Here is a 13,029-nt window from a genome sequence, read left to right on the forward strand (position 1 = left end):
TGAATAAAGAAAATGCAGTTGCCACGGTTTTATCGTCTTAATGAGCAAATCATCGACAATATTTCTACGGTATATATTAGCACCGTAGGCAGTTTACAATTGAATGTTATACAATACCAATCTTGTATCGTTTAGTGAGCTAGCTACCTTTTGTTTGTTACGTAATCTGAAAATTTATTTGATATTTCGTTTTTGGTACTGATTCATTCCCCAAACAGTTTTATAAAATGAGCAACACAAAAGGTCCAAGATTTTAGACTTGATAACGCAGATATAGGCTAGTCGAAGATTAATCCGGATTAGTCGTTAGTTCAAAAACAAACAATCACACTGCATCAACATCGCGTGCCGTGCTGCGGTGCGATGCGCGTTATACTACCTGACGTTACGCTATTTAGCCCCAAGTTGAACGATTTTTCGAAGTCCAAAAAATATAGGACATCTTTTGATCCAAAAATTCGACATAGACTTTTTACCTGCATCTATAATGGCAGAAATTTTCACCTATATCCAATACAAGTGCCACTTTTGGATACAATATTGCTGGCAGAAGGAGCATGTTGTCCTACTGAGAAGTTTACTTCTTCATTATTATCAATGTGGGATAGTTCTTATAAAAATAGAGACAAAGCATGACATGTAACAATATTCATCATTTCAGTTTAAACATAAACGCCATTCTAACATTTGTAAAAGATATATAGCCTACTAGATGGAATAGTGAAACATCAGCGTTATAACCGACTGCGTAACTTAATGTCGTGAAGGGGTAACACGATTTGAACTCAGACTTATTCGAAATTCGTACGGCGTTTATCTGACATTGATTTGGGTGATATAATGTAAAATGATCCTGTATTCGTGATAGATGTAGACAAAATAGAAATTCAAGGAATGTGTGGTGACTGACAAGTGATATTCAATATTACAAAAAAGCCAAAATGCGTTATAAATCACCAGATTTGGCACCAAGAATGATAAATATAGAAAGATTAGATAGTGTACACGAAACAATGTCATTATTAATCGAAAGTTAAGTATAACAAATTATTATAAATTTATGGTGTAAAATTACCCTTGAGGTATGAAATATTAGAACTACACTTTGCCTTATCATTTTAAATAATGTAAAATACTTGGCTTTGCTGCAAATGCATCTTTGGTATTGGTTTAATAGGCGTATGCCGCACTATTTTCTTGGGAAAATGTTTTTATCTATCGTGACAAGCTATTGTATTAGCGATACAAGAAATACGAAAACAGGAGCAAATGAATATACAGATGTAAATAGACCATCAGCCGAAAACTTAAACTGGTTGTACAATTGTGCAAAGCCGACATTTGGGTTAAACAAGAAGACCAGAACAGATAAGAAAGAGGCGTTTTTTTACAAACCAACTATTTTATCCACCTAAAATTTAAAAGATATTGGTCTTGAGGTTAAAAAAAAGTTTATTTTTATTTTGTAATAACCGCAACATGCGCAAAAGCAATTTGGCAAAACAATCTATAGGTCCACTTCGGGTTTAACTAAGGTTATATGCAGTGCGCTCGTATTGGCTGACTAATTATACATTGATGTATGTTAATATATAACATACTGTATATGTGGATATGTTGAAAATGGCTGAAATGTCATGTCTTGATTGACAACTTGTCAAAGGTAGAAATGCGTCAGCTTTAAAAGCAGGCAGATCTAATAAAAAATAAATATCTTTCTATAATGCAAGTAAAATTCATCCTTGAATGTGTTGTATCAACAGACAATTTGCATACACAGGTGATATAAAAAGCTTGAAGCGTACAAAGTATACATAGATTATAAGTAGATTTCGATAAATAAATTGAGTTCAAAATATACACGACAAGCTAATAATTTCTCTTTTTTTATATGAGGATCGCTTCACGCCACCAAACATTAAATAGGTTCAACATTCGTATATACGAAGGGTGCATATTCAAATACACGTTAATTTAAGTTATGTTTTGATTTTCAATACCATCACTTGCCTTTCCCCGCAGAGAGAAGATTAATGATTCGAGTCAGTACTACCGCTACCGTTTAAACTGATAGCAGCAGTGGTGAATTCATGATTAAAATCCTACAATTTTAATGAAAAGATAGCCATTCATGAAAACGAAAAAGTAGTAACAAAGTTCTACGCCACTACACCGTTGTGAGGATATAAGAGGAACTCGTCCCAATGTCACCCACGTTTGGAATCTTCGGTATGGCGTATGGCGTCAATCAATACAAAAATTATAACGTACAGTTCAAATCCCAAACTTGTTAAAATCTCAAACAGTTACTTATTCATCATATTTTACAAACCTGAAAAAAACTTTGCCCTTTATTCTCACAATCAACAATTTTTTTGTATTATTCTTAGAGCAATACATTTTGACGAGATTTTTTGTGAGGTGAGCATTTTTTCGCACTCTTGGTGAGATTCTGGGATATCAATTTCACGGCGAACCATGTTGTTTTTCATTAACTCACGGTAGTCAGGACTCCTGTGGTAAGCAAATTCGTTGTTGATCGCTTAGATTAAGGCAGAACGACCTTCTTGAACTCTTTGCGATATGTCATGTTTGTTTCCACCATGAACTGTCAAAGTATGCAGGGCATGTAATTTTAGATTATTTCACAAGATACGTGGCACTTTAAAAAAAAATTTCATTTACGATTTCTTTTAGGTAGTTCATCTTTGCAACTATTTGATTTAGGAGGTTTAATTTGGAAAATAAAGTTTCTTCGGTCAAACAATCTTCGGTCGTGATTCTTAGTGGCCCCATCCAATTAAGATGATGCATTGGTGAGAATATTTGGAGTAAATGACTCATTATAAACTATGGAATGGAAGTACATTTACTGTATATTTTTTTAACTTTTTTATATTTTAAATCAGACAGAAATCCATCTTTCAGATCAAACGAGAAGAGTGCATTAGTGAATTTCTGCCACAACAAAAAAAAATATGTACGTATACAGACTGATTTCCGCAAGTGCATTAAAAATCTAAGACATACGCGTAGGTGTGGCTGTTCTAACCACGGCCAAACAGATATGAGGTGTACTTATTTTACGTGCGTAGCCTGCAAAGATATTCATGAAATGCCATTGCATATATTCATGAAATACCATTGCATATATTCAAATACTTTAAATACTTACGCAACAAATACCAGTTGGAAAGACTGAGTGAGTTGACGTCAGATTAAAAAGAGGTGCTTTCAAGATATTGGAAATCTACTACGTCAATCAGATACTAAAACCAAATTGTCGAACCTATTTTTATCGTTACAAATGAACTAGCAAACGATGATGCCCGATGACGTCCATACGTAACATTAACAATGGTATTTAACTGGTATGAAATCGATTAATGTTTTTGTGAAATATTTCGATTAATAAACACCATTGAAATTTGGGGACGTCGGTGGATGGTGCATACCAAAACTTTATAATATGCTAAAATTTGCTTATTATCAATTGAGAAAATACATTTGGAAATGTAATTATTGATATTTGAGGAACATCATGAACAATATTTTCAAATTTTTCAGAGAAAGAAGTTTGAAGAAGTTGGATTGAGCCTAGCAACACACTGAATAGTACATTCATTGACAGGATTACACAACAAATACGAATGATTCCGTACATCAAACTGTTTTCTGATAGTCATATATACGTATGGTAGAAACAAGTAATACATTCAATACTCTCTCTTCTGTCATATGCAACTTCTTAAGAAAACATTAAGGCGAACTAAACCAAATAGCACATTTTAGTAATGAGAAATGCAATAATGCCCCTACTGCAGTTTAAGTTATTGAATGGGAGGAAACATATTAAGTATCAACCTTGAAATTTGAGGGTGTGGTGAAGGATAGGGCCGGATAGGTTTTGATCCTATGACGTCTATGTACGGAGAACTTGGATACTAGACAAATAAATAAACATGGAAGAGGACACAATATTTTTTGGCAACTAAGCAATATCAATGCTTGCAAGGTGATATCTGCAAAAATCACCTTCGTAAGCTATATGACAACAAAGTGGCAATCGCACTATATCTTATCATTAAATCTTTTAGAATAGTTACGTAAAAGTGGTGTGGTCAATACATGATATACAACAAGATATAACCTTTCATCGCTTTGTTAATGATGCAGTTTTACATCATATACAATAAAGATAGGGACACAAACAAGCCGTGTTGAGCTGTTGTGAGTTATTAAGTTCATGTAGCTAGATATGCAAAATAATATCGAATACTTTCATGTAGAAATATTAAATTTGCCAGCATGGGGGAGATGAATAATCTGTGAGCACATACCCATACTATCCAATACTTTTATATAAATTGTTATCGCAGTTGTAGTGGTTGTTTGTGGATTCTACTGCAACAAATAAATGTGTTACAAATACAGGTGCTTAGATATATCAGTCTTCAAAAACACAATACGGATGCCATCTTTTATTTTTTTTCCGATTGCAAAACAAATATAATTATGTGCACACAAGATGGCGCAAACACCAAGAAATATCGCCTATTTTTTCTCAATGCTTCTTGAAGAGGAGTTTTATACATTTTTTGTTTTGTTTTCATGATTGAATGTATTTACCTAAAAGTATTCGTGTCCAAAGTGATAGTCAAATTCATTCAGTGGTTATTGAGAGTATATACGATTCTACGAATTCAATCGTTTTCTGTTTCAAAATATTGACCCAAAAATTATTATTTAATGTTTAGATTACTCAGATGTGATCAAGATTTTCGATGACACGATACAATTCGGTATAAATCAAAGATAATTCGATGAGAGTAAGGATAAAAGATATCTTCCTCACGCACATCCGCCAAATTTTATGGTTGACACTCATCCGTACTATCAACCTAACCCCCTTCTACTAACTTTGAACGATGGTCCGTCTTTATTTTCTCCAAAATATTCATTTAATTGAGGATGATTTGAAACGTTAAGTCACGATATATGACTGTTTTTTTTAGAAACACAGAGGACTAGTTTTAAGCTGGCTGGCCATTTATTTAACAGAGGGTGATTTCTCAAAAACGACGATGTGAGTGAACGCTCAATGGTCAAGGCGATATATGTCTTCAAAAACTGCTGAATCATTACTGATGTCAACGACTTGAGAAAATCAACGTAAAAACAAGTGATGATCATAAGTTTTTCTAATACGCCATTATTGAGATTTCAAACTAAATGATATACAACTATAGTTATACCAAAACAAAAAATACAATAATGAATACGTAGGATTAAATTTTATTAGTGTTTTAATTTAAAGACTTGTTCCTCATTCTAATATGTATGAAATCGCGTGGTATTGTTTTATGTGTAAAAGGTCAGCTTTTAGCCAAATTACCAACTTTTTTAAATGTTATTTTCCATATTCAAAATAATTTGTAAAAAATTTGGTGGTGGTGCTTTAATCATATCTTTCATTGCATTGTTAATTAATTTTCTTATCTTGATTTCAGATAACGAAAGATAATCTATCGATAATGCAAATTATGCAATAAATACCCTATTCCACATTTTTGTGTTGAAAATAATGAAGGTCGCTCACGCACGAGCCGTCGCCAACTTCAGTCAGCTATATGAAATAAAGTTTGCGATGTTGCGAACTAAAAGATCATCATGAAGAGATAAGCAGTGAATAATAGATTGGGACTTTTTTCGCACTGCCATTCTGCGGCACAAACTGGTATAAATAGAGAGCGGATTTCTTCTGTTGACACAAGTGCAAAAGTGTGGTGCTTAGAAGTCTTTAAATACTGCAGTTTTCCATCACCCGGGCATCAAATCTGAAATTGCTTGATACCTGTATCATCTACTCAAGAGTATATCAACAAAAATATGAAATATACCGAAGATACGAGTGCATCAACCGAAGATATGAATACATTAAAGATGCAAAAGTGTTGTTCAAGGAAGCAAACATTTTTGCCAATTGTGATATATATATTATACATCATTGGATCTCTAATTGTTCCCGCCGACGGAAAAGTATCTTGGTCATCTGGGAGACGGCGACACGTACAAGTCATCGACACGGACATCGAAGTCGCCGTCGACCCAATGCCTGTCTCGAAATCCTCAAGCCCCGCGGAACATAACCTACATCGTCGACGTCCCAGACGTTCAACATCGGATCATGACTTCGTCGCTTTTCGTAAATTTTTACACAATCTCAGGACCGCCGGACGCGGTGCCAGATTGGATTTTTCCAGCGTTATGAGAAGAGACTCTATTGCTACAATATCGGAACGAGCTTCGACTGGAAATATGATTGCAAATAAGGTTAAATGTGGAGGATGTCAACTTACAAAACAATGGATTCCAGTATCCAAGCCAGGATGCAGAACAAACTTTGTACTTGCTCCTACATGTATGGGAATGTGTGAAACATGGGAGGTAAGCATCGAAATTCTTTTATTAATAATACTATAACTATAATTTAGGCATAGTATATAGCTACTATAAATGTTCTGTATCAAAAGAATAAATAAAATGTAAAAGCACACTCAACTTACGTACAATAGATGTTAACATTTACCCAAATATAAACATGTAAACTAAATTGTATTTTCTTTTACTTTAGATTCCTGATGTGAATCCACCATTCATTAAAACGAATCACCGAGTATGCAGACCAACCAAAATCGAATTTAGGAAGATCAGATTGCGACGTTGTAATCCGGGAGTTAACGCTTATCACGTCGTACCAGTGGCGCAGAACTGCACATGCATGAAATGCAAATCGCGGAATACGGCCTGTCGACCACTTTTGTGATTTACTACTGCTATTCCAGGCCTGTATAAAGACTATATTTCCCGATGAACGTTTCTACTGTATATGGTGCGATACTGTGCATGAAATAGCTGTGCCTTTTCTTCCTATAATGTTTGCACTCTTTGGTTTTATCAAACCAACTTTTTTTGAACACTTGTGGCAATTTTATTTTTCATTTTTTGCTTAATTTATGTCTTCAATAATGCCGAGAATAAAAATGAATGGCGGATTTCATCGAAAGTAATCATTTGTCAAAAGGTTTTTTAAAAATGAATGTAAAATGAATTATACCAAGTGTATGAAATCGTGTAGAACAGTTTCTATTATTTATCGCGAAATCACGAAACACGTGGTTTATTTTTATGTTACTTTATTGAGCTTCTTTCACAACCTATAAATAAAATAATCGTGTTAGTTTGGTTTAATATTATCATTGATCGGAATATTTGATTTATCGCGATATGGCAGAGTACGGCGCCAAAACCTATTTGAAAAATAAGTATATATTATTTCAAATTTAAACTTGGAATGTTAGTGTCATCAATATTATAATAATAATTAGTCAACACAATATATTTTTCATTTCTGCTCTTAATTTTTATTGCTTGCCGTATTTTGCACTACTCTACGCCATACTCTATCGACTTTGAAATTTTAGATTTTCATTTTTCTTTCTTAAATTATTATATTTCTGCATTATTCATCACCCTTTGATATATGCAAGCAGTGGATAAAATTTACGTCTTTTCTGTTTTCACTGCATTTCATGCAGTAAAAAAATAAAATAAAACCAGAAAAAAACTAGAGTTGTAAAAATGTACCAGGGAAGAGTTTTCAGTCTTTAGAAATTCCAGATTAAAAGGTTCCATCTATTTAGGCCATAATCTTCTCAAGTGATAGTTGGAATTTACCCGATGATGCACGCTTATCGTTAGAACGTTCGAGTTAGTCTTTCGACTTCTTTCCATTTACCGGGGTAACATAAACATTTTCAAGCGGGTGAATAGTGATTTTTTACGGGCAACGTAAAAATAGTAGCAATATGCGCCGAGAAGTGTCAACGTGCAGAATGCGCAATAGGAATAATTGTTTTGAAAACGATTCATAGTTGTGTTATAATCTGTTTCTTGATTGCAATCTGAATTATGCTCCAAGTATAGCTGGAACTGCATACAAAACAAATAATATATGTAGTGGGTTGTTCACGAAGTGGCGTGGCACATTGTGATATAACCGCGAAAAGCAAACACAGCGAAATTCGAGTGAGAAAAACAGCTTTATTTGACCTCAGGTATTGAACTAAATTCGCTACCGTCAAGAATTTTTGTATCTTTTGGGGTGTAGCCCGCAGTGTCGTAAAACTGTTTTGTGCAAATGGAACAAGTAAAATCAAAATTAGCTTACTGAGCAAGAAGAAAGAAGAAATTTCGGAGTTCCCGAGGTATGTGCATCAAGATGGCGCACAACCTGAAATCTCACCTGGAACACATACAATATTCAGGTTGTGCGCCATCTTGGTGCACATACTTCTGGAGGTCCGAAATTTCTATACCCGGTTTGATTGTATAAAATTGCCATATTATTCTAATTAGAATAAAAAAAGGTGACGTGTTGAAAATAAATGATGATGGATGAACCTGACAGTCATTATTAAACTGCCACAAAACACCGTAAATACCAGACTATAAATTCCTGTAAAACCATAATAAAGAAAATTGCACGATTACAATGACTCTTAGCGAAAGTTTACACAGTTATTTAGCAAGACGAAGCGCGTACTTTTTTGACAAAATTTACAAAGATCATGCGAACTTTTGATAAATACCATGTAACTGTATTCCCAAAATATGAGATTACATATACGAATTGTTCATCACATTGAAAAGTAGAGCTACTGATTTGCAATTTTCTTCTGTCTAATATACAGGCTTTTTCATGGGAATGGGACAGCACACATTTGGGTGTTTCTGAAGTATGTGCACCAAGATGTCGCAAAACCTGAACCCTAACCTGGTCCACATACTAAGTTCAGATTGAGCGCCATCTTAGTGCACTCCAGAAGGTCCCACATTTGTATCTTCGACGGGACTATAGCCATGTCATACCAACTTAATTACCGAATTCCCAAACATTAGATTATTGGAAATATGAACCCCGCTTTCCATTGCTAAATTCCATTGTTTTGACAATATCAGTGTCATCGACAGAAGTAGAGCGCATATTTAGTGCGCCAGATAGTCGTTAAGTAAGTTACGAAAGCGGACGGTACCTACTCTTGTTATAAACTCTGTGTACATCAGATTTGCATGTAACATAATAATTGACAAAATTGAAGTTCAGGAATTACCCGAATCAACTGACTTATTAGAAACTGTCCATAAGCGGAAACTGATTATTTGTTAAATGATCAGAGTGGCTCAAAAATAGAATAAGAGCGCCAGAATAATACTGAATTATCATAGTTGACAATACTTCTGAATTTTAAATTTAACAAAGTCAATAAATTTGTCGTTTTGCATGTCGCTTTGTACATGTAGACACTAGACATAAATTCTCATAAATTTAATAATCTTTATTGAATTGTATTCCAATGGAAATGCTATGGGGTGGTATGAGATGGAAAAGAAAGTATTTATCATGGACAGCCTGCTAATAATATATCATCATATTATTCCGTCAGAAGTCCTTCATAAGATGTACTATAACAGTCGAATTTTTAGAAAAGAATGCCTCAATATTATGATTAAGTTTTTGAACTAATTCACAGTAAATTCTAGTTTACATATTATCACGTAATTCCTTCTTCATGGCGGTAAACCAACTGACAAGTGGTAAAAGTTCACGTCTTAATAACAAAAAAGCGAAATAACAGAATATTCAAGCTACAAATACTTTAAAAAATAAAATCATGTTGTTTAAGGTAAACAATAACAAAACGTGGGCGATAACAGATTAAGAAGAACAACAAAATGTGCCTTCAATCAACTGATTAGTGATAATAAGAGAAAGCGAAAATGCAAAAAAGACTACTACTTCTTGCACCTACTCTAATGACGCACGGATTTTTGTGCACACTGGTGATTTCGAGTTCGAGAGACCAAAATATTCTAAAAGATAATTCCGATGTTACGAAGTATAAGATAAGTTGTATTTTGGTACGTTAGACGTAACAGCATACCGCTCATTTTTCATATACAGTGATAGAGATACTAGACAAATTTGAAAAATTGCTTTTTATAATTCCTCGTTTGCGTCTGTGATTGTATGTTGTCAACAGGCTAGAGATGGACAAGAAATATGTCTTACAAAAATAAATAGATTGATTTTAACACCTAATGCGTCAAATCTATGAACACGGAAATGTAAAGTTAATACCTGTGACACGGTAAGCGGATTTAGTATTTTGATAGAAGACGTCAACGTGCAAATGATCTTCTAATAATAACTTATATGCCCTTGAATAATTCATTTGATTATTTACTTTTGCCGTCAAAGTTGTATTTGCAGCTGGTTAAATCATGCACAAACGCTGCTACTAGAAGTGTGATTCATATCTTATTCATATATTTTTTTGTTCAAAACCGTATTTGGTCGACTTAAAATAGAATAGGGTCACTGATCAAGCCTGCATATGGACGTCTTGCTTGGAACTACCAGTATAAGGTATATTTAATCATTCTGTTGAATAGGTCAAAGTTGTAAAGATTCGGCATTGCGAAAATTTGTAGATGTTATCTGGACACTTATAAATGGCACTTTATTAACGAGTTTATGAAAAGCATTCCGTGGTGTTGCATCAAAAATAATAAAGAGCAAATTCATGCGGCAAATAAATTATTTCCAGTAAAATAATATCATGTTTATTTTAAATGAACATTGTCTATGAAGAATATGTACAAGGAACTTGCTTATCTATACGTGTTTCTTGTGGTCATTAAAATTATTCGATAAACAACAAGAAAGAATATTTTATGTTAATTTGACAAGTTACTTCATTTCATCTACAAAATATAAAATCACATCATAAGATATTTTTAAAGATAAGTTCAATTATAAATACCTACATAGCACGAAAAACCGAAATAATATGTTTGACACGCTATATCGAAAAACTAATAAGTAACCACACACTGTTTGAAGATGCATCAAACCTTTCAAAAGTTAGTGTATATAATCTATATACATTATCAACAAGTATTTCACACCCTGGTTGGTTTCGTTCGTAATGCAATCCATCAAGTTTATCCCAAATCGCGCTGTTTATGTTTATCTATTGGGTCCGAAGTTGAACCCTAAAAAGCACGAATTCCTCCCAATCGTTGGTATTGCTCTTTTATCTGGTATATTATGCTTCCGATCCCAAGAAACCATAAAAGTAGGACACAAAATTGGTTGACAAACTCTATACTATTATGCGATGTGTTGTTGTCATCATTCTAACTTTTGTCTTATCGTTTGTTTTGCAGCTAGAGCACATCCAAACTAGCTGCATATATATATGTGAAATGTAAATGTCTCATATTCAGTCACGCTTACATAGACGACGTTGTTTGGATTAAAATAAAGTTTGTTCAATAATAAGTGACAGTGACATTCCGTTGCATAATAAACTACATTTGAACCAGTTTTAAACTTGTATGATATTTTGTGTCACGTGGTTCATATCGGATTAGTCACGCAGACCTATAAGATTTTAATTTTAATCTGTCGATAATAACTTAATCTAGTCTGTGTGTACCCATCCCATTAGGAGGCATTCAGAACTCATCATTTTTCTTGTAATATTTGTCGATAAACAAGCAAGGAAGAAATTGTGTGTAATTTATGGCTGACCACAGTGTTCTTATTTGAGAAAGACTTGAGCCCAATTCGGAAGTTATGTTTTTGTTAAATTACAATGCGACTAAATGGTACGAATTTATTTTTACCATTCATAGTATTATTGAATATATATTTTAAATCTATAAGCAGGTGGTATAAGCCATTGTGTTTTGAAATACTCACAATATGAGATAATAAAAAAAGGTTCAACAGTCTACATATAGAAGTTTTAAGCAATTCTATTGCTTTTGCACCTTGAAGTCGGCAAAAAAATTATCAAAACGTGACGTCGCGTAGAAGAAGGATTTGAACCAATGAAATATTTAAAAAATCAAATAAACTTTTGACAGATTTTGAATATCGATAAACTAATCTTTAAACGTACCTAATAACATTTATTAGTCCTTGTGGTGCTACGAGTGGTTTTTAGGACATGGGCAATGTGAACGTAGACACCACATCACAAGACGCAAATTTTTGTTACTCTTACGTTATATACTATATGTAGTATAATTATAATGAAGGGACTATTAAGATAAGAAGTGCCAAGCAACGCTTAAATAATTGCAAAAGTCAAAGTTGACTCATATGTAGAAATCCAACCGCACCTATACGTGACTGACTTAAAAGAAAACACGACACTTAACACGAATGCAAATCTACAAAAATGCCTTTTGAACGAGATGTCGCTATCTTGACCACGGGAAATAAATGTCTGGACAAGAAAATAACTTCAGGACGAATTTCCCAAACTGTTGTCCACTGCTGTTGTAAAACAACCACGTAACGTAAACTACTGAATCAAGAATCAGATGAATTCACATCCTTAAATCCAACATACAGACTGATCGTGATAACATCATTTGTACAGATAGATAACTATCGTGACAGACAGAATAGTTGTATTTCCTCCTGCATACCACATTTCGAGAGTTCGTTTATTGAATCTGTTGTTGGTGATTATGCTTCAGATATTGAAGATATTTCATAACCATATATTTTGCCTATTCTGTTTTTGGACTTTGATAATTGTGGATTTGAGAGTTACATAACAACGAATACAATGAACTCACCATTCCATCGCGTAAAAAGTCTCTAAATGCCCTGCGCATCCAGGAACATTTGTTTCTAGCTTGTTATTGCCCTGAATGCTATTTTCTACAGAAGGAAATGTAAACACGTGTGACCTAAATAATGTGGATTTTTTTAATCCAATTTTTCTTATTTTTTGCAATTTTATGTAATTAACGTCTTAACATCCGGAATTGATAATTCGATTTAAAAAAAACTCGCTTCATAAATCAGAATAAAATATTGGCATAGACATGCAGCTGTGCAACTTCATGACCTAATATTTGTTCTTGCTTGCAAACATTTCACTG

General features: G+C 33.6%; 1 protein-coding gene across 1 annotated transcript; it reads left to right on the forward strand.

Moving 5' to 3' along the window:
• The first annotated feature begins 5,543 nt into the window (after positions 1–5,543).
• On the forward strand, positions 5,544–7,557 carry LOC120326698 (uncharacterized). Its single transcript, XM_039393032.2, has 2 exons — positions 5,544–6,447; positions 6,635–7,557. The coding sequence occupies exons 1-2, from the start codon at positions 5,890–5,892 to the stop codon at positions 6,824–6,826; spliced, it is 750 nt and encodes a 249-aa protein (XP_039248966.2). The 5' UTR covers positions 5,544–5,889; the 3' UTR covers positions 6,827–7,557.
• The last annotated feature ends 5,472 nt before the right edge of the window (positions 7,558–13,029 follow it).

This window comes from Styela clava, chromosome 4 (assembly GCF_964204865.1).
Source record: "Styela clava chromosome 4, kaStyClav1.hap1.2, whole genome shotgun sequence".
Lineage (NCBI taxonomy): Eukaryota > Metazoa > Chordata > Ascidiacea > Stolidobranchia > Styelidae > Styela > Styela clava.